This window comes from Oncorhynchus nerka, linkage group LG22 (assembly GCF_034236695.1).
Source record: "Oncorhynchus nerka isolate Pitt River linkage group LG22, Oner_Uvic_2.0, whole genome shotgun sequence".
Taxonomy (NCBI): Eukaryota; Metazoa; Chordata; class Actinopteri; order Salmoniformes; family Salmonidae; genus Oncorhynchus; species Oncorhynchus nerka.
Window position 1 is genome coordinate 71,249,364 of NC_088417.1, and position 22,357 is coordinate 71,271,720.

The window sequence follows — 22,357 nt, forward strand, 5'->3', positions numbered from 1 at the left end:
AGTGGCAGGGACTGGGAGACTAGTCAGGATCGAGGCAAAGATGAACGGAGAAAAGTACAGAGAGATCCTTGAAGAAAACCTGTTCCAGATGCTCAGGACCTCAAACAGGACAACGACCCTAGGCACACAGCCAAGACAACACAGGAATGGCTTCAGGACAAGTCTCTGAATGTCCTTGAGTGTCCCCGCCACAACACAGACTTGAATCCGTATCTGGAGAGACCTGAAAATAGCTGTGCAGCGACGCTCCCCATCCAACCTGACAGAGCTTGAGAGGATCTGCAGAGAAGAATGGGAGAAACTCCCCAAGTACAGGTGTGCCAAACTTGTAGCGTCATTCCCAAGAAGACTTGAGGCCGTAATCACTGCCAAATGTGCTTCAACAAAATACTGAGTAAAGGGTCTGAATACTTATGTAAATGTGATATTTCAGTTTTTTATGTTTTTATAAATGCGCATGAAATAATTACAACCTGTTTTTGCTTTGTCATTATGTGGTGTTGTGTATAGATTGATGGTGAAAAACAAAGATCTTAATCTATATTAGAATAAGGCTGTAACTTAACAAAATGTGGGAAAAGTCAAGGGGTCTGAATACTTTCTGAATGCGCTATAAGTGCCTTGTTCAAGGGCACATCGACAGATTATTCACCTAGTCGACTTGGGCTACCTACCACTAGGCTACCTGCCACACTTCATAGTCCCATCCTGCCTTATTTCATATTATTATGTTCCAAGTGATGGTGCAAATCAAGAAAATTGTGTTTCAGTTGTATATTATTATAAGGGCTGCAAAAATATTATTTTTTAAAGTAGGCATTCCCAATTAATGGTATCATGTATGTTTACTTATTATTCACATTGAACATGCTGTCATTTGTATAACAAAACAAATGTAACAGCTACACAAATTCACAATGCCACAACAAAGTCATGTGTCATATTCTAACCACCATGGTAATTAAACAGCATGAGCTAGAGACACACATCATGTCATGCTTGTATTATCTCTTTTGGAATGTAACTTTTAATTATAATTGTTTTCAAACAAATATTGTATTCCTACTACAAGCCCACTACACATTCAATACTCACTAAGCCATACTGTACAGCACTTTGGGTACCCACTGGAGGCCACTACAGTAAATTCACTTCATTCAAATTTCTTTTACATTGGCCATATTTTTTCCCCTGCAACCTGTTAGATGACCTCTGTTATTATTATATGCATGTTCTCTATCTGGAACGATGGGTACGGTGGGGATGCCACAGTAAACTGTTAAACATTTTACAGTTTGGGTGCGACCCGTGTTTTCAACAGCTTTATAATGCTTGTGCGTAACTCTTTAGTGACAAATCCATAAATGATAGGGTTAATTAGAGGGGGAACGATGAAGATCAGGATAGTGCAGAACTTCTTGATGTTCATTGGGACCTGGGGGAAGCGGTTACTGAGGATAATGATGAGGCTGACAATTTCGAAGATCAAGTAGATGATCAGGTGAGAGGCGCAGGTCTGTAGGGCCTTACTACGACTGCCCTTGTCACTCTTCCTCATCAGACAGGCTGACAGGATCTTGGCATAGCAGAAAAAGATGATGAGGAAGGAACTGCTGCTGAGAATCCAAGTCATGCACAAACCTGGAAAGAGATGAAGATGTCATAATACAAGTCATGGGAAAGAAAATGTGAATGACAAAACAAGATACAAAAAACAACCAACGCTTCATAATTGCAGTGATATAACATAATGGTGGGGGTCAATCCTCATTTACACAAACTTGCCGTAGATATCGTTAATGGGGGTGGGCACACAGGCCAGGTTCAGGATGGAGCGGTTGCTGCAGTAGACATGCCTGATGTAGGTGCCACATAGTGGAGTACCCACATTCAAAGCGAAGAGCACAGCTATAAGGATGATTGCGACAGCCCAGGCCAGCAAGATCACAAAAACCATGTGGGCCGTGGTCATGATTGCATGGTACCTCAATGGTTCACACACTGCCACATACCTGTAATTTGAGTATAATGCATTATTTTACTACTAGTAGTATTATTCCTTCTTAACAATAACAGATTCAATTTTTGCACTTGTGGAAACAACTTAATAAATGTGGCCCTGAGAGAACATTTCACTCTCCCATAGACGAGTACAGCTAGGCAGAACTTTACTTTAATGTGAGACATTTTCATCTACCATGACCTGCTGCATACCGGTCATAGGCCATGGCTGACAGTATGGTCTGTACAGCTGCACCATAGGTGTGAACACAGATGGCCTGAGCATAGGCACTGTTGTATGGAATCCTCTTCTCCCCCATCAGGAAGATGACCATGAGCTGAGTCATCACAGCCGTTCCTCCCAGCAGGTCACAGGCAGCCAGGTTACATACCATCACGTACATAGGCTTGTGTAGCGTCTTATCTATTGCAATCACACCCATCACAACCACGTTCCCCAGCAGCACCAGGAAGTAGATGGCCAGGACCAAGGCAAACAGGGGGTAACCATGGCTCTGAGACACTTCAAAGCCCTCCAGCTCAAACACGATGGGCTGCCTCAGGGCCACGTAGGACACGTTCTCCATGCGCAACATCAGAGTCCTGTAAAAAGCATAGCACAGGAGGAACCTCCTCAGAACACACATGCTTTAGAGAGAGAGCTGTGTACAGTCCCCTCGTCACCTAATAACTATGAGAGCTATTCACAATGAGTTTATCATTGATCATCTACACAGCATAGTCAATTTATTCTTGTATTACTTTGCTATTTTATTTTGCATAGCCCATAGTAACAATATTAGTTGTAAATTACTATCTACCTATCTGAGCAGACGGTGATGAAGTCCTTACTGGGCAAGAGGTGACTGTCCTTTATACTGTTAATGCTCCTCCCCCCAGTAGGAGTTGTTCCATCTTTCTATCCATCCATCATACGACACCCTGAGAACACCAACAAGTAGTCAAGTGTCGGGATTCTTAGGGGGCATCTCTGGAGACAGATGACAGCTTAGAACACTTTACGAATGTTCCTTTAATCTTGATTCTAGCCATCCCGGATCCGGGATCGTGAATACAGCCTCAAGCTCATTACCATAACGCAACGTTAACTATTCATGAAAATCGCAAATGAAATGAAATAAATATGTTAGCTCTCAAGCTTAGCCTTTTGATAACAACACTGTCATCTCAGATTTTCAAAATATGCTTTTCAACCATAGCAAAACAAGCATTTGTGTAAGATTATTGATAGCTAGCGTAGCATTTAGCGTAGCATTCAACATGCAACATTTTCACAAAAACAAGAAAAGCATTCAAATAAAATCATTTACCTTTGAAGAACTTCAGATGTTTTCAATGAGGAGACTCACAGTTAGATAGCAAATGTTCAGTTTTTCCAAAAAGATGATTTGTTTAGGACAAATCGCTCCGTTTTGTTCATCACGTTTAGCTACGAAAAAAACCTGTATCCAGGAGTGTAATTATCCCGCAAGCTCATTAGCATAACACAACGTTAACTATTCATGAAAATCGCAAATGAAATTAAATAAATATATTAGCTCTCAAACTTAGCCTTTTGTTAACAACACTGTCATCTCAGATTTTCAAAATATGCTTTTCAACCATAGCAAAACAAGCATTTGTGTAACAGTATTGATAGCTAGCGTAGCATTTAGCGTTAGCATTCAGCGGGCAACATTTTCACAAAAACAAGAAAAGCATTCAAATAAAATCATTTACCTTTGAAGAACTTCGGATGTTTTCAATGAGGAGACTCTCAGTTAGATAGTAAATGTTCAGTTTTTCCTGAAAGATTCTTTGTGTAGGAGAAATCGCTCCGTTTTGTTCGTCACGTTTGGCTACCAAAATAATACGAAAATTCAGTCATCAAAACGCCTAACTTTTTTCCAAATTAACTCCATAATATCGACTGAAACATGGTAAACGTTGTTTAGAATCAATCCTCAAGGTGTTTTTCACATATCTCTTCGATGATATATCGTTCGTGGAAGTCTCCTCTCTCCTCTGAATCACATGGAAGAATGCTTGCAGCTAGAGATTACGCACCAATTTCGACAAAGGACACCAGGCGGACACCTGGTAAATGTAGTCTCTTATGGACAATCTTCCAATGATATGCCTACAAACACGTCACAATGCTGCAGACACCTTGGGGAAACGGCAGAACGTGTAGGCTCGTTCAGGGCTCATTCACAGCCACATAAGGAGACAATGGAAAACAGCGCCTCAAAAATGTTGCTCATTTCCTGTTTGAAGTTTCATCTTGGTTTCGCCTGTAGCATCAGTTCTGTGGCACTCACAGATAATATCTTTGCAGTTTTGGAAACATCAGGGTGTTTTCTTTCCAAAGCTGTCAATTATATGCATAGTCGAGCATCTTTTCGTGACAAAATATCTTGTTTAAAACGGGAACGTTTTTTTCATCCAAAAATGAAATACTGCCCCTAGTGTTCCAAGAGGTTAACCTTTTCATGTGTGAGTTCCAAATATCTCTAATGGTCGCCCCAGTGTGAGTTTTGTTTATGCGCATGACGTCAGAATGCACTCACTGTTTCAAAATGTTATTGTTACGCAACAGGACAGTTAACCTGTTGCTTCTACTCGGGACGCTTGCGTCCCAACTAGAGCTCTGGAAATGCAAAAGCGCTACGCTAAATGCTAATAGTATTAGTTAAAACTCAAAAGTTCATTAAAATACACATGCAGGGTATCGAATTAAAGCTACACTCGTTGTGAATCCAGGCAACAAGTCAGATTTTTAAAATGCTTTTCGGCGAAAGCATGAGAAGCTATTATCTGATAGCATGCAACACCCCAAAAGACCCACAGGGGACGTAAACAAAATAATTAGCATTTCGGCGTTACACAAACCGCACAATAAAATAGAAAACATTCATTACCTTTCACCATCTTCTTTGTTGGCACTCCTAGATGTCCCATAAACACTATTTGGGTCTTTATTTCGATTAAATTGGTCCATATAAAGCCTAGATATCGTTATATGTAGACTGTGTGATAAACGAAAAAAACATAGTTTCAAAACGTAACGTCATTTTTTAAAATTCAAAAAGTCGACGATAAACTTTCACAAAACACTTCGAAATACGTTTGTAATGCAACTTTAGGTATTAGTAAACGTTAATAAGCGATAAAATTCATCAGGAGGCGATGTAAAGATCATTAGCTGTCCGTCTGGAAAAATGTCCGGCTAGAAACTCAACGAAAATATCCGGTCCTAGACCGGAGGAGATACGGTGTCCTGCATGTGTTTGACCAAGAAAAAACTCGAAGGGAAATGACAAGACTCTAGACACCGTGTGGAAGCTGTAGGTACTGCAACCTCAGTCAATTAATTGTGGTTCACCTTTATCAATGGGATCAAGTAGCGCATGGATATATTTTCCCATTTTCAGTGATCAGTTTTTCCTGTGCTTTTCGATGTAAATGTCGTTCTGGTAAAGCCACAGCAGTGATTTAACCAGTTTTTTAAACGTCTGAGTGTTTTCTATCCACACAGACTAAGCAAATGCATATACTATATTCCTGGCATGAGTAGCAGGGCGCTGAAATGTTGCGCGATTTTTAACAGAATGTTCAAAAAAGTAGAGGGTCGACTTAAGAGGTTAACCTGTGCTGCCCTCAAACCAAGGCATGCTGCCTTCTTATTATGTATAAGCTATGTTACAACTTGCCAATTTCAAATGATTTTCGAACAAGTTTGATTTTCTAACAACAGTTTGAATTGAGGTGTTTTCGGCCTCCTCAATAATTCACATACGGAGTAGCCCATTTATTTCACTGTTATGGACAATTTAGGTTTGAGACTTTACTGAGCTGGACAGGCTTCTCTCTCTCTCTCAAGTGTGAATACATTGCACATCCCAATCAATCAATCAAATTTATTTATAAAGCCCTTTTTACATTAGTCACAAAGTGCTTTGCAGAAACCCAGCCTAAAACCCCAAACAGCAAGCAATGCAGATGTAGAAGCGCGGTGGCTAGAAAAATACTCCCTCGAAAGGCAGGAACCTAGGATGAAACCTATAGAGGAACCAGGCTCTGAGGTGTGGCCAGTCCTCTTCTGGCTGTGCCGGGTGGAGATTCTAACAGTACATGGCCAAGATGTTCAAACATTCATAGATGACCACCAGGGTCAAATAATAATAATCACAGTGGTTGTAGAGGGTGCAACAGGTCAGCACCTCAGGAGAAAATGTCAGTTGGCTTTTCATAGCCGATCATTCAGTTAGAGAGAGCAGGTGTGATGGAGAGAGAGTCGAAAGCACAAATGCTTTCTCCCTGGCACTTTTTTTCTGGTTGGTGCTCGCATTGCCTTCATTGTTGTTTTCCGTGCCAATAATAACTTTGGACGTGTGTGCATTCCTATCAAAGTAAGTACCTTATTTTCTGTAGATTGTGTTGTTGTTTCTACTGTAGCATACTGTATATATGTATGGAGCATAATGCACTTACTGTTTAATTCACATGTTTTCAAGTTCTGGTGACAAATCATGCATTCGGATTCTTGCATAGATTGTAATGGACACATATGATGTGTGTAAAAAAATAATTTGATTACGATTATGTACCGATTATGATGAGCTAATTCTAAGCTATATGCCAGCTATGTGCGGCGCCATGTTTGTATAAATCAAATCTAATTTTATTTGTCACATGCGCCAAATACAACAGGTGTAGTAGTCCTTACCATGAAATTCTTACTTACAAGCCCATAAACAACAATGCAGTTTAAAGAAAATAGAATTAAGAAAACATTTACTAAATAAACTAAAGTAAAAAATATAAACAATAAAATAGCAAAAATTAGGCTGTATACAGGGGCTACCGGTACTGAGTCAATGTGCGGGGGTACAGGTTAGTCAAGGTAATTTGTACATGTAGGTAGGGGTAAAGTGACTATGCATAGATAATAAACAACGAGTTGCGGCAGTGTAAAAACAAAGGGGGGGTGTCAATGGAATAGTCCGGTTGGCCAATAGATTAATTGTTCAGCAGTCTTATGGCTTGTGGCTAGAAGCTGTTAACCCTTTGGTGCATACGATCACATATTTGTGATCATTGTTGAGTGGTCCATGCAGTGTACAATCTCAAATATGTGATTGGGACAATAGCAAAAGAACGTATGACACAATACAGGCGTCTAAACACCATTGTTGTCTGAACAGCATCTAAATCTTTTTTTGTACTGATGGAAAATAAAGGTCTTAAACTTTATTCCTCAATTGTACCGTTTATTGTAAAAGATAAATGAAAACTTCATCATCCAAGCATCACACGGAACCCCTCCACAGCCAAACTCACTCCATAAACCAGTCTGAATGACAGGTTGCGCTGACAAAAAAAAAAAAACATAAGTTAGCGACCTAACAGCTAGACTTGTTTACAATGTATCACATCTCTGGTGAGCACAAGGGACTTATGGAATGTTGTTTAGAAAATAAATGCATGTCAACTAAGCTAACAGCAGCTAAATTCTTTATGATGGCAGCCATGTTTTTTTAACGTATGACAAGAGAAAACTCCCCAATCCCAGAATGCCATTCACTATAATGTTGCATTCAAAACAACTGGGAAATATAAAAACTATATACAAGAACCGATGCACATGACTTAACAAGTTGTTTACAGTTTTTGACCAATCACAAAGCAAATAATATGTTAGAACCTCACAGATCATCACCCAAATACAATCCTACTGCCTAGCCGTAGCATGAACAGGGTTGCCATAAACGGTTGAAACCATTTTAGTGGGGTTTATGGGGGGGTTCATTTTATTTTGTGGGGGGTTTTCAGGTGCATGGGGGGTCAAATGGGGGAAGGTATCGTGGAGGGATGTGATGGAGGAAATATTACTATGATGGGGGATTTATCAATAAATGTGGGGCAAACACAAGTTTATCAGTTGAATAAAATAAACCCCTTGGAAATGGACTCCTGGGCTCCATTTCTGAAGTAAAACAGAAAATGAAAAGTATGTAATCAACTTTTGTTATTCCTTGATCTGTAATGCATTCTCGCAATTATGTTTCATAATTTGGACAAATGGTTGTTGGACAGAGAAAATATGATTTGATTATTTCAATCAAATCATATTTTCCCAAATCAACAACCTTTAGACTAGAGTACTGTAGACCAAAAAGCACAATTTGGGTTGTTACATTACATTGACTTTTCTTAGGAACATACTGTATAGTTAGTAATACTTGAAGTTTATATATGTAACCACGTTTTGGAAGAAGAGCAATAACTGGTCCACCCACGTAACAAAGCATAAACCTAGATAATCCTGTCTCGCTCCATAGTTTATGATAACCAATCTATCTAAAACCTTGCTTCACTTATCCCTCGGTCTCTGCATACAATATAGCTAATAATTCGCACCATTCAATCTGATTGTACGAACAAACTACCTCACTTTGTTGCTTACATGACTTTGTCCACTACCCTGCTTTCATTATCCTCCGCCTCGACCAGGCTAAAACCTATTCAAGTAACAGACTAATCTCAACATCAACCGTTTAGAGGAGACTGAGTGAATCAAGCCTTCATGGTCAAATTGCTACAAAGAAACCACTACTAAAGGACACCAAAAACAAGAAGAGACTTGCTTGGGCCAAGAAACACGAGCAATGGACATTGGACCGGTGGAAATCTGTCCTTTGGTCTGATGAGTCCAAATTTTAGATATTTGGTTCCAACCGCTGTCTTTGTGAGACGCGGTGTAGGTGAACAGATGATCTCCACGTGTGTATTTCTCACTGTAAAGCATGGAGGAGGAGTTGTTATGGTGTGGGTGTGCTTTGCTGGTGACAGTGATTGTGATTTATTTAGAATTCAAGACACACTTAACCAGTATTGCTACCACAATATTCTGCAGCGATACGCCATCCAATCTGGTTTGGGCTTAGTGGGACTATCATTTGTTTTTCAACAAGACAATGACCCAAAACACCTCCAGGCTGTGTGATGGCTATTTTACCAAGAAGGAGAGTGATGGAGTGTTGCATCTGATGACCTGGCCTCCACAATCACCCGACAATCAACCAAATTGAGATGGTTTGGGATGAGTCGGACCGCTGAGTGAAGGAAAAGCAGCCAACAAGTGCTAAGCATATGGGAACTCTTTCAACACTGTTTGAAAAGCATTCCAAATTAAGCTGGTTGAGAGAATGCCAATAGTTGATTTGTTTAACACTTTTTTGGTTACTACATGATTCCATGTGTTATTTCATAGTTTTGATATCTTCACTATTATTCTAAAAATACAAATAAATAAACCCTTGAATGAATAGGTGTTCTAAACGTATTACAGACTCGGTCAGGGAGAAGTTTAAAAAGTCAGTGAAGGCACTTTCCAGTTGGTCTGCGCATGCTCTGAGTACATATCCTGCGGCCTTGTGAATGTTGAGCTATGTAGAGAATGATAGCACAGTCGTCCGGAACAGCTGGTGCTCTCATGCATGCTTCAGTGTTGCTTGCCTCAACACGAGCATAAAAGGCATTTAGCCGGTCTGGTAGGATCGCGTCACTTGGCAGCTGACAGCTGGGTTTCCCTTTGTAGTCCGTAATAGTTTGCAAGCCCTGCCACATCTGACTTGCGTCAGAGCCGGTATACTAGGATTCAATCTTAGTCCTGTATTGAGGCTTTGCCTGTTTGATGTTTCGTCTGAGGGCATAGCGGGATTTCTTATAAACATCCGGATTAGTGTCCCGCTCCTTGAAAGCGGCAGCTCTAGCCTTTAGCTCGGTGTGGATGTTGCCTGTAATCCATGGCTCCTGGTTGGGATATGTACGTACGGTCACTGTGGGGACGACATTGTCGATGCACTTAGCGATGAAGCCGGTGACTGAGGTGGTATGCTCCTCAATGCCATTGGATGAATCCCGGAAAATACAGTCCTGTAGTTTAGCATCTGTTTCATCTGACCACTTCCATATTGAGCGAGTCACTGGTACTTCCTGCTTTAGTTTTTGCTTGTAAGCAGGAATCAGGAGGATAGAATTATGGTCAGATTTACCAAATGGAGGGTGAGGGAGAGCTTTGTTCGCGTCGCTGTGTGGGGAGTTTTCCACGTGACATGCTGGTAGAAATTATGTAAAATGGTTTAAGTTTGCCTGCAGTAAAGTCCCCGGCCACTAGGAGCGCTACTTTTGGATGAGCATTTTCTTGTTAGCTTATGGCGTTATACAGCTCGTTGAGTGCCAGCGTCGGTTTGTGGTGGGAAATAGATGGCTACGAAAAATATAGATGAAAACTCTCTTGGTAGATAGTTATAACGTTTGTCTGAAGAAGTAGACCAAGGTGCAGCGTGGTAAGTGTTCATGATCTTTAATCCTCAGAACACCAAACAAAAACAACAAAAGGAATAACGAACTCTGCCGGCTTGAGCTAACAAAAAACAAGATCCCACAACATAGGCGGGAAAACAGGCTACCTAAGTATGATTCCCAATCAGAGACAACGATAGACAGCTGTCTCTGATTGGGAACCACACTTGGCCAAAACCAAAGAAATACAGAACATAGAATGCCCACACCACATCACACCCTGACCTCACCAAATAAGGTCAGAGAAATAAAACGTCTCTCTAAGGTCAGGGCGTGACAATAGTGTGGTCTACAGCTTATCATGAGGTACTCTAAGGCAGCCGTGCTTCTAGCTTCTAAGCAGCTTTGCAGTATACTCCCCCTCAAGCCGATACAGATGTTCTACCAACACATTTAATGTAGCACTCGCTCTGACAAAACATTGGACCACTGCTACTCAGCTTTTTGAAACGCCTACAAGGCCCTCCCCTGTAATCCCTTCGGCAAACCTGATCATGACTCCATTTTGCTCCTCCCTTCCTGTAGGCAGAAACTCAAACAGGAAGTACTCGTGCTACGGACTATTCAACGCTGGTCTGACCAATAGTAATCCATGCTTCAAGATTGTTTTGATCAGACAGACTGGGATATGTTCCGGGTAGCCTCTGAGAATAATATCGACGAATACCCGGATACGGTGACTGAGTTTATCAGGAAATGTGTAGGAGATGTTGTACCCACTGTGACTATTAAAACCTACCCAAACCAGAAACTGTGGATAGAGATGTGCTTAACAAGACACATAATAAGTTGCATGGACTCACTCTGTGTGCAATAATAGTGTTTAACATACATTTTCCATAACTACCTAATCTCTGTACTCCACACATCTGTAATGTCCCTCAGTTCCAAACACCGATTCAACCACAACGACCAGGGAGGTTTTCCAAGGGAGGTTTTCCAAGGGAGATTTTCCAATGCCTCACAGAGAAGGGCACCTATTGGTAAATTGTTAAAAATACAGACATTGAATGGTGAAGTTTTTAATGACATTCGATGGTTTATCAATACACCCAGTCACAACAAAGATACAGTTGTCCTTCCTAACTCAGTTTCCAGAGAGGAAGCAAACTACTAAGGGATTTCAAAATGAGGCGACTTTAAAACAGTTACAGAGTTTAATGCCTGTAACTCTGGAGAAAACTGAGGTTGGATCAAAAACATTGTATTCTGAACAAAAATATAAACGCAGCATGTAAAGTGTTGACTTCATGTTTCATGAGCTGAAATAAAATATCCCAGAAATGTTCCATATGCACAAAAAGCTTATTTCTCTCAGATGTTGTGCACAAATTTGTTTACATCCCTGTTAGTGAGTATTTCTCATTTGCCAAGATAATCCATCCACCTGACAGTTGTGACATATCAAGAAGCTGCCTAAACAGCATGATCATTACACAGGTGCACCTTGAACTGGGGACAATAAAAGGCCACTCTAAAAGGTGCAGTTTTGTCACACACCACAATACCACAGACGTCTCAAGTTTTGAGGGAGCGTGCAATTGGTATGATGACTGCAGGCATGTCCACCAGAGCCAGATAATTTAATGTTAACTTCGCTACAATAAGCCACCTCCAACGTCGTTTTAGAGAATTTGGCAGTACGTCCAACCGGCCTCACAACTGCAGATCACGTGTATGGCGTCAAGTGGGCAAGCGGTTTGCTGATGTCAATGTTGTGAATAGAGTGCCCCGTGGTGGTGGGGTCATGTTATGGGAAGGCATAAGCTACGGACGACGAACACAATTGCATTTTATCGATGGCAATTTGAATGCAAAGAGATACCGTGACGAAATCCATTCATCCGCCGACATCACCTCATGTTTCATCATGATAATACACGGCCCCATGTTGCAAGGATCTGTACACAATTCCTGGAAGCTGAAAATGTTCCTGTTCTTCCATGGCCTGAATACTCACCAGACATTTCACCCATTGAGCATGTTTGGGATGCTCTGGATATACGTGTACGACAGTGTGTTTAAGATTCCGCCAATATCCTACAACTTCGCACAGCCATTGAAGTGGAGTGGGACAACATTCCACATGACACAATCAACTGCCTGAACTCTATGCTAAGGAGTGTCACTCTTCAAATGTTGGTCACACCAGATACAGACTATTCTATGCTATTCTAACTGCAGGTACAGCATGTGGCAGTTCACCACTGTGGCGGTGAACCACTGAGGTACCATGCTGTCATGACCATGACCATGGTGTTTGTGATCGTGCTGGCCAGGAGCAATCAGCTTTATAGCTGTGCTCTTCACTTTGAATGTGGGTACCTCCCTATGTGGCAACCTCATCAGGCATGTCTACTGTAGCAACCGCTCCACCCTGAACCTGGCCTGCTTACCCACCCCCATCAACAACATCTACGGCAAGTAAGTGTATTCTTCATGTCATTCCAGGTTTGTGCATGACTTGTCTTGGACTCTCAGCAGCAGCACCTTTCTTTATCATCAGTTTCTGCTACGCCAAGATCCTGTCAGCCTGTCTGATGAGGAGGAGTGACAAGGGCAGTCCACGTAAGACCTTACAGACCTGTGCCTCTCACCTGGTCATCTATGATCGTCATTCTTATGATCATCATCAGCTACCGCTTCCCACTAGCTCCAATAAATGTTAGGAGGTTCTACAGTACCATAATCCTGAGAAAAATGTAGATAAGGAACACACATTTGATGATGATAGTCATGGATGGTGACATAAATTAGTAATGGATTTCAAATGTAAAAAAACATTTGTATTAGTGCCTTCCATCAGGTCCCAAACACTTTAATTGTACAAATTTTAGGCTAAGCATTGGGTGTGTCGCTGGTTAGCAGGGATATTGGTCAGAAAAATGTATTGTTTCAAAATGTATATTTAAAGCAGCCATCCAGCCTCTGTTTTGGTAAAAAGCTGAGATGGGCCTGAATAAATGTAACCACTCTTAAATTCATACTGTAGCTATTGATGCAAGGATTGACCATCTAAGTTATCCAATTTAGTTGTTTTAAGGTTGTTTTATATTTTGAGGTTTGAACAGTGTTTGTTTACATTTACAATGTTTTCAAACATTGGAGTAAAACAATCTTATATTTTGAGTTCTGATGGGGTACCAGTTGAACTAAGCTCATTGAGCTTTTATAAGTTATATTCTGAAGGAATCGATGAGTATATAGAATTGGTATGATATATCCTTATGTATACGTTTTTAAAAACTATTTAGCAATTGAGTTGCAAATACAAATAAGAAATGTTTTGCTATTTTGCTTGTTGTTTGAAGCAGGGCTAAGGTCAATTCAAAGAAAGTGATTTGAATGTTTAATTACAAAACTTGAAATAAATAGCTTCTCCTTTTCAGTCTATTGAGAAGTCACTTAAGATAGATGTAGTGCCAACAGTTTACTTCCTGAATTGACTGATTATATCCAAATTGACCCCAACCCTGGTGTGTAGGCATATCTGTGTGTAAGATTGACTCTGCTATTTCATCACACATGCTTGTTTGTCAGTGTTGCAACTTGTTGCTGCAGTATAGAGCCCATGTCTGACTAATGAGTTCCCCAGTCACTGTCATAGAGCCACTAATCACACCATGTAACACCAGGGGGTTAATGAGGTCTCTGTAGGGACAGCCTCCTCACCCCCTCCAAACAGCCACTGGTGAGAAAGCACTGTGCAGACTCACTCATTGTCCGGTCAACAAACTAAAGTTTTACTTCAGAAGATCAGAGATGTCTGCACTGTACTCCTTTAGGGACTATGGTTGATGTGGTCAGTGTGAGTGTGTGTGTGCTTCTGTATGTATGTGTGTGAAGGAGGTGGTGTGTGTGGTCTTGTAGGTAGTGAACGGTCCCTCTGGCCTCATAGGTGTTGCTGATGACCCAGAGATAATTGAATTAGAGGTGGTGAGGTGATGCACTCTGGGATGATGCACCCTGGGATGGCCCTCCAGGGCATTCTCTCCCTTTCTCAGCAAGGTTTTCCACTGGACACTGCAGGGTTATAGAGCATACTTTAGGTAGGAGTGAGGACACAGAAAATAGTGTCACAACTACAGACAGAAAAGGTCAGCTTACATAATGTAAGTTTATGTAGGCCTATTATTGTCTGAAATAGGAGTGGGATTCATTATGAACACAGACTATATAATACTGACTGAGCACAATTCAAAGTGTGAACTGTTGTCTAAACTATATCACTCTAGTAGACAATACAGAAAAACGCAAGGCCCAAAAGCCAAACACCAATCAGTCTTGTGACTATGAGGTAGAGGTGGAGCTGTTGGGCCTCAAATACCAGGAGACAACATTATGGCCTTATCTCATTAGTATTAACGTAGCCATCTGATTAACACAATCTCTGGCTCCCAAAGACTAATTACTATCAGACCCTGTTAATAGGTGTTTGTTGAAGTCATCCCACAATGGAGCTTGATAATGACAGTGCAACAGTTCCACTCATCCCTATGGGTGTTAGGCAGAGCCATTAGGTAGAGCCATTAGGTTAGTGTTCATTATAGATCCTCTAGTCTCTCAGAGGTCCATGCTATTCTAATGGGGGGCGTGTTGACTGGGGGCAGAGGTGATGAAACAGCAGACATTAGGGAGCCAATTTTTCCCTTGAGCTCCTTGTTAATAGCAGTGTTCCATGGTGCTAGGAGGAGAAAGATGCAAACAGAACTTTAGTTGTCATAGAAACTCAAGGACATGAGAGTAAGAACTGGCCCTAACTCAAGAATTTGACCATCTGAAAATAAGTACATAATGTTGCCAATTCAGCTGGAAATCTGTGCTGTCCTGTTACTCTCTCACCAAATATGTTCCTTTTCACTAGTCGGCTACCCCTAGTCCTTGACACATTTAATTACAATTATTTGACCATTGAACCGGCGTCCACTACAACATTGGAGGTGATGATGATGATAATGATGACTTTAATGTATCAAATCAAAATCAAATCAAATGTATTTGTCACATACGCATGGTTAGCAGATGTTAATGCGAGTGTAGCGAAATTCATTTAGGCATTTCCTTTCCAACAAGAATTGGAAACACATCCAAGGCCTTTATTGTTTAAGAAAATGACTGCCAAGGTCAGATTCTGAAAACCTATTACTTTGCTCTGGAAAGATTCACAGTATTTGAGAGGCTGTAATTGATTTATTTAACTTGTTAAGTCAGTTAAGAACAAATTCTTAGTTACAATGACAGTCTAGGAACAGTGGGTTAACTGCTTTGTTCAGGAGCAGAACAACAGACATTTACCTTGTCAGCTCAGGGATTCGATCTTACAACCTTTCGGTTACTTGCCCAACGCTCTAACCACTAGGTTACTTTCCACCCTGGTAAATCACGGCTGGTTGTGATACATCCTGGAATTGAACCAGGGTCTGTAGGGACACCTCTAGCCATAATGAATTAGACAACAAAATCTGTTTCACTGGCCCGCAACATCGGACGCGTTGTCCAGGTAAGTCAGTTAAGAACAAATTCTTATTTAAAATGACGGCCTACCCTAGCCAAACCCGGACGATACTGAGCCAATTGTGCACCGCCTTATGGGACTCCCAATCACAGCCGCATGTGATACAGCCTGGATCCGACCCATTGACTGTAGTGATGCCTCTTGCACTGAAATGTAATGCCTTAGACCGGAAGCCAAAATCAGGAGTGGGCTGAACGAGAAATTAAACAATTTTGACAAGTTTGGATTTTGCAGTTAACTTGGATAGTCCATCTGTAGATGCTTGACAGACTATCAGTAACATTTCAACTAACTATCTACTAACCCTACCCTTAACCTAAACCTAAGTGTAGGCCTGTGATTCAGTAGGCCTGTGAGTCAGACCAATATATCATTGCTTTTCAAAATGTCCAATTAAACATTTGAAGACTGCTGCAAAGTGAGTTTTGTCTTGCAGTTGGTTGTATAGTACAGGTTCTCTGTGATTTTCTGTAGCATGCTCTTTACGGAAATATCCCATACAAAGCACTGTATTACCACCTCCTGGTGATATGATGCCATTGCAGCCGGATCAGAGTCCTGAGGATATCCAACCACCATAGGCCAACATCAGAATAGTGTTATTTACACTGAACAAAAATATAAATGCAACATGTAAAGTGTTTATCCAATGTTTCATGAGCTGAAAGAAAAGATCCCAGAAATGTTCCATACTCACAAAGAAAATATTTTTCTCAAATTTTGTGCACAAATTTGTTTACATCCCTGTTAGTGAGCATTTCTCATTTGCCAAGATAATCCATCCACCCGACAGGTGTGTAATATCAAGAAGATGATCATTACACAGCATGATCATTACACGGGGGCACCTTGTGCTGGGGACAATAAGATGCCACTAAAAACAATTAGGTTTGTCACAGAACACAATGTAACAGATATCTCATGTTTTGAGGGAGCTTGCAATTGGCATGCTGACTGCAGGAATGTTCACCAGAGCTGTTGCCAGATAATTGAATGGTCATTTCTCTTCCATAAGCTGCCTCCAATGTCATTTTAGATAATTTGGCAGTACGTCCAACCGGCCTCACTAGCGCAAACCACGTTTATGGCGTCATGTGGGCGAGCGGTTTGCTGATGTCAACGTTGTGAACAGATTGCCCCATGGTGGCGGTGGGGTTATGGTAACGAACACAATTGCAGTTTATCGATGACAATTTGAATGCACAGAGATACCTTGACAAAATCCGGAGGCCCATTGTCGTGCCATTCATCCGCCGCAATCACCTCCTGTTTCAGCATGATAATGCACTGCGCCATGTCGCAAGGATCTGCACACAATTACAGGAAGCTGAAAATGGCCCAGTTCTTCCATGGCCTGCATACTCACCAGACATACTCCAGGCATGTTTGGGATGCTCTGGATCGACAAGTACAACAGTGAGTTCCAGTTCCCACCAATATCCAACAACTTCGCACAGCCTTTGGAGAGGAGTGGGAGAACATTACACAGGCCAAAATCAACAGCCTATGCAAAAGAGATGTCGCGCTGCGTGAGGCAAATGGTGGTCACACCAGATACTGACTGGTTTTCTGATCCACGTCCCTACCTTTTTTTTTTAAGTATCTGTGACCAACAGATGCATATCTGTATTCCCAGTCATGTGAAATCCATAGATTAGGGCCGAATTCATTTATTTAAATTGATTGATTTCCTTATATGAACTGTAACTCAGTAAAATCTTTGAAATTGTTGCATGCTGCGTTACTTTTTGTTCAGTATAATTCAAAGGATTATTAACGCTAATCAAGGTAACAATTAAATGTTTCGGGTAGCCTTCCACAAGCTTCCCACAATACGTTGGGTGCATTTTGTCCTATTCCTCTTGACAGAGCTGGTGTAACTGAGTTAGGTTTGTAGACCTCCTTGCTCACACACACTTTTTCAGTTCTGCCCACAAATGTTCCATAGGATTGAGGTCAGGGCTTTGTGATGGCCACTCCAATACCTTGACTATGTTGTCCTTAAGCAATTTTGCTAAAACTTTGGAAGTATGCTTGGGGTCATTGTCCATTTGCAAGACCCATTTGCGACCAAGCTTTAACTTCCTGACTGATGTCTTGAGATGTTGCTTCATTATATCCACATAATTTTCCTACTTCATGATGCCATCTATTTTGTGAAGTGCACAAGTCCCTCCTGCAGCAAACCACCCCCACAACATGATGCTGCCACCCCCGTGCTTCACGGTTGGGATGGTGTTCTTCGGATTGCAAGCCTCCCTATTTTTCCTCCAAACATAACTATGGTCATTATGGCTGTCATGGTCGTCCTCCTCTTCATCTGAAGAGGAGAGACGAGAAGGATCGGAGGACCAAAATGCGGTGTGGTATGTGTTCATGATGAATATTTAATAAAAGAAAGCACTGAACACTGAATACAAACTATGCAAAAACAATAAACAAATAACGACCGTGAAGCTATAAGCTATATGAGACCTGTGCTGACACAAGCAACTAACATAGACAATCACCCACAAACAAACAGTGCAACCCAGGCTAAGTATGATTCTCAATCAGAGACAACTAATGACACCTGCCTCTGATTGAGAACCATACTAGGCCGAGACATACAAATCCCCAAATCATAGAAAAACAAACATAGACTGGCCACCCCAACTCACGCCCTGACCATACTAAATAAAAACAAAACAAAGGAAATTAAGGTCAGAACGTGACAATGGCCAAACAGTTCTATTTTTGTTTCATCAGACAAGAGGAAATTTCTTTAAAAAAAGTACAATCTTTGTCCCCATGTGCAGTTGCAAACCATAGCGGTTTTACGGCGGTTTTGGAGCAGTGGCTTCTTCCTTGCTGAGCGGTCTTTCAGGTTATGTCGATATAGGACTTGTTTTACTGTGAATATAGATACTTTTGTACCTGTTTCCTCCAGCATCTTCACAAGGTCCTTTGCTGTTGTTCTGGGATCAATTTGCACTTTTCGCGCCAAAGTACATTCATCTCTAGGAGACAGAACGTGTCTCCTTCCTGAGCAGTATGATGGCTGCGTGGTCCCATGGTGTTTGTACTTGCGTACTATTGTTTGCACAGATGAACATGTTACTTTCAGACGTTTGGAAATTGCTCCCAATGATGAACCAGACTTGTTGAGGTCTATAATTTCTTTCTGATTTCTTTTGATTTTCCCATGATGTCAAGCAAAGAGGCACTGAGTGTGAAGGTAGGCCTTGAAATATATTCACAGGTACACCTCCAATTGACTCAAATTATGTCAATTAGCCTATCAGCAGATTCTAAAGCCATGACATCATTTTCTGGAATTTTCCAAACTGCTTAAAGACACAGTCAACTTATTGTATGTAAACGTCTGACCCACTGGAATTGTGATACAGTGAATTATAAATGAAATAATCTGTCTGTAAACAATTGCTGGAAAAATTACTTGTGTCATGCACAAGGTAGATGTCCTAACCAACTTGACAAAACTATAGTTTCGTTTAACAAGACATTTGTGGAGTGGTTGAAAAACAGGTTTTAATGACTCCAACCTAAGTGTATGTAAACTTCCGACTTCAAATGTATATCACACCAAATTAACCATCCAATTCAGATCTATTGCGCGCAGTCTTTACTGTAAACCAAATAAACAATGTGCATAGCTGTCTAACAACCAGTACAGTATGTTATGTTCAGACATTCCACCCACATGATAGTAGGGTTTATCTCCTTTCGCTTATCTTGTATTCTTTTATACTGTTAACTTACCTCCCTTTTCCTCCTTCCTTCCCACCCACACCCCCACTCCCACTCCCAGCCCCACTCTCCTCCCCCTCTCTGTTCAGTCACTTGCCCAGTTCAAGGAATTCCTCAAAGTTGAGCACGCCTTGTTTCATCGAGTGAAAGCTACCTCCTGGGGTTCCAACTAAGATCACTTTCTGTGTGAGTCGACATCTGAGGAGTGGATACAGAACAAGCCACTAAACCTCAGCTTCATCTACAGAGTAAGTGACCAACTGTACTGTTCTGTACTACTTCTTTTAACTGTGATCCACTAACTCTACTAGCTGTAATTCAGACACTGTAATCTAATGTACTGTGCAGTGTGTAGAGATTATGTGTGAGAGGACAGGTTGCGGTGTGCAGCATACAGTTGAATTCGAAAGTTTACATACTTCGGTTGGAGTCATTGAAACTTGTTTTTCAACAACTCCACAAATGTCTTGTCAACAAACTATAGTTTTGGCATGTCGGTTAGGACATCTGCTTTGTGCATGACAAGTAATTTTTTCCAGCAATTGTTTACAGACAGATTATTTCACTTATAATTCACTGTATCACAATTCCAGTGGGTCAGTTTACAGTTTACATACACTAAGTTGACTGTGCCTTTAAAAAGCTTGGAAAATTCCAGAAAATTATGTCATGGCTTTAGAAGCTTCTGATAGGCTAATTGATATCAATTGAGTCAATTGGAGGTGTACCTGTGGATGTACTTCAAGGTCTACCTTCAAACTCAGTGCCTCTTTGCTTGACATCATGGAAAAATCCAAAGAAATAAGCCAAGACCTCAGAAAAAAAATTGTAGACCTCAACAAGTCTGGTTCATCCTTGGGAGCAATTTCCAAATGTCTGAAGGTACCACGTTCATCTGTATAAACAATAGTACGCAAGTATAAACACCATGGGTTCACGCAGCCGTCATACCGCTCAGGAAGGAGACGCGTTCTGTCTCCTAGAGATGAACATACTTATGTGCAAAAAGTGCAAATCAATCCCAGAACAACAGCAAAGGACCTTGTGAAGATGCTGGAGGAAACAGGTACAAAAGTATCTATTTCCACAGAAAAATTAGTTCTATATCGACATAACCTGAATGGCTGTTCAGCAAGGAAGAAGCCACTGCTCCAAAACCGCAATTAAAAAAGCCAGACTACGGTTTGCAACTGCACATGGGGACAAAGATTGTACTTTTTGGAGAAACGTCCTCTGGTCTGATGAAACAAAAATAGAACTGTTTGGCCATAATGACCATCGCTATGTTTGGAGGAAAAATGGGGAGGCTTGCAAGCCAAAGAACGCCATCCCAACTGTGAAGCACGAGGGTGGCAGCATTATGTTGTGGGGGTGGTTTGCTGCAGGAGGGACTGGTAACCTTCACAAAATAGATGACATCATGTGGTAGGAAAATTATGTGGATATAATGAAGCAACATCTCAAGACATCAGTCAGGAAGTTAAAGCTTGGTCGCAAATGGGTCTTGCAAATGGACAATAACCCCAAGCACACTTCCAAAGTTGTGGCAAAATGGCTTAAGAACAACAAAGTCAAGGTATTGGAGTGGCCATCACAATGCCCTGACCTCAATCCTATGGAACATTTGTGGGCAGAACTGAAAAGGCGTGTGTGAGCAAGGAGGCCTACAAACCTAACTCAGTTACACCAGCTCTGTCAGGAGGAATGGGCCAAAATGCACCCAACTTATTGTGGGAAACTTGTGGAAGGCTACCCTTAAATGTATGACCCAAGTTAAAGCAATTTAAAGGCAATGCTACCAAATAGTAATTGAGTGTATGTAAACTTCTGACCCACTGGGAATGTGATGAAAGAAATAAAAGCTGGAATAAATCCTTCTCTCTGCTATTATTCTGACATTTTACATTCTTAAAATAAAGTGATGATCCTAACTGATTTAAGACAGGGAATTTTTACTAGGATTAAATGTCAGGAATTGTGAAAACTGAGTTTAAATGTATTTGGCTAAGGTATATGTAACTTTCCGACTTCAACTGTTTTTGTTGTTGAAACTGGCCTTTTGGCATTTGGTGCATGCGCCTAACAATGAACACCAAGGTGTTAGCACTCAAATCTAAAAGGTATTGCTTTTGTACGTATACATTTGAGGAGGAGTCTGAAATGGAGTTTGATATTTCTATGTCCGCAGTAATGCCAGTCCCACTGGTGTGGTATTTTATGGTGCAGTCTTTGTTTTTGTTGACATTCCACAACTGATTGGTGGTCGTCTCCTGCCCATCTTATCTCTGTTGACTGCAGCCACACCAACTCCCATGTTACACAAACATGCTTGGGGGAGGGGGGGGGGTACGTGAAAAAACACCACACAAAAACACTACAATGCCTTCAGAAAGTATTCATGCCATTTGACTCCATATTTTGTTATGTTACAGCCTCAATTCAAAATGGATTTTTTTTCTCTCACCCATCTACACACAATACCCTATAATGACAAAGTGAAAACATGTTGTTTTTTTTACAAGTTTTTGCAAATGTATTTCAAATTAAATGGAGAAGTATCTAATTTACATACGTATTCACACTTCAGAGTCAATACTTTGTCGAAGCACCTTTCTCATCATGGGGATTGTGTGTAGGCCAGTGACAAAAATGTTTTTTTTTATACATTTTCAATTCAGGCTGTAACACAACAAAATGTGCAAAAAGTCAAGGGGTGTGAAT

At 41.0% G+C, this 22,357-nt stretch overlaps 2 protein-coding genes across 3 annotated transcripts in view; one reads left to right on the forward strand and one right to left on the reverse strand.

Annotated features, from left to right (window-relative positions):
- Positions 1-322: 322 nt before the first annotated feature.
- Positions 323-2,831, reverse strand: LOC115104778 (olfactory receptor 52D1-like). The gene is made up of 3 exons (XM_029626119.2): positions 2,215-2,831; positions 1,786-2,012; positions 323-1,641 (listed from the first exon to the last, which is right to left on the reverse strand). The coding sequence occupies exons 1-3, from the start codon at positions 2,646-2,648 to the stop codon at positions 1,289-1,291; spliced, it is 1,014 nt and encodes a 337-aa protein (XP_029481979.2). The 5' UTR covers positions 2,649-2,831; the 3' UTR covers positions 323-1,288.
- A 16,906-nt stretch (positions 2,832-19,737) lies between these two features.
- The window catches only part of LOC115105597 (solute carrier organic anion transporter family member 2B1-like), a 28,429-nt gene continuing 25,809 nt past the window's right edge, over positions 19,738-22,357 (forward strand). For both annotated transcript variants that reach the window (XM_029627812.2, XM_029627811.2), the window contains exon 1: positions 19,738-19,884. The gene's annotated coding sequence lies outside the window, so the exon portion shown is untranslated. The remainder of the gene's footprint in view (positions 19,885-22,357) is intronic.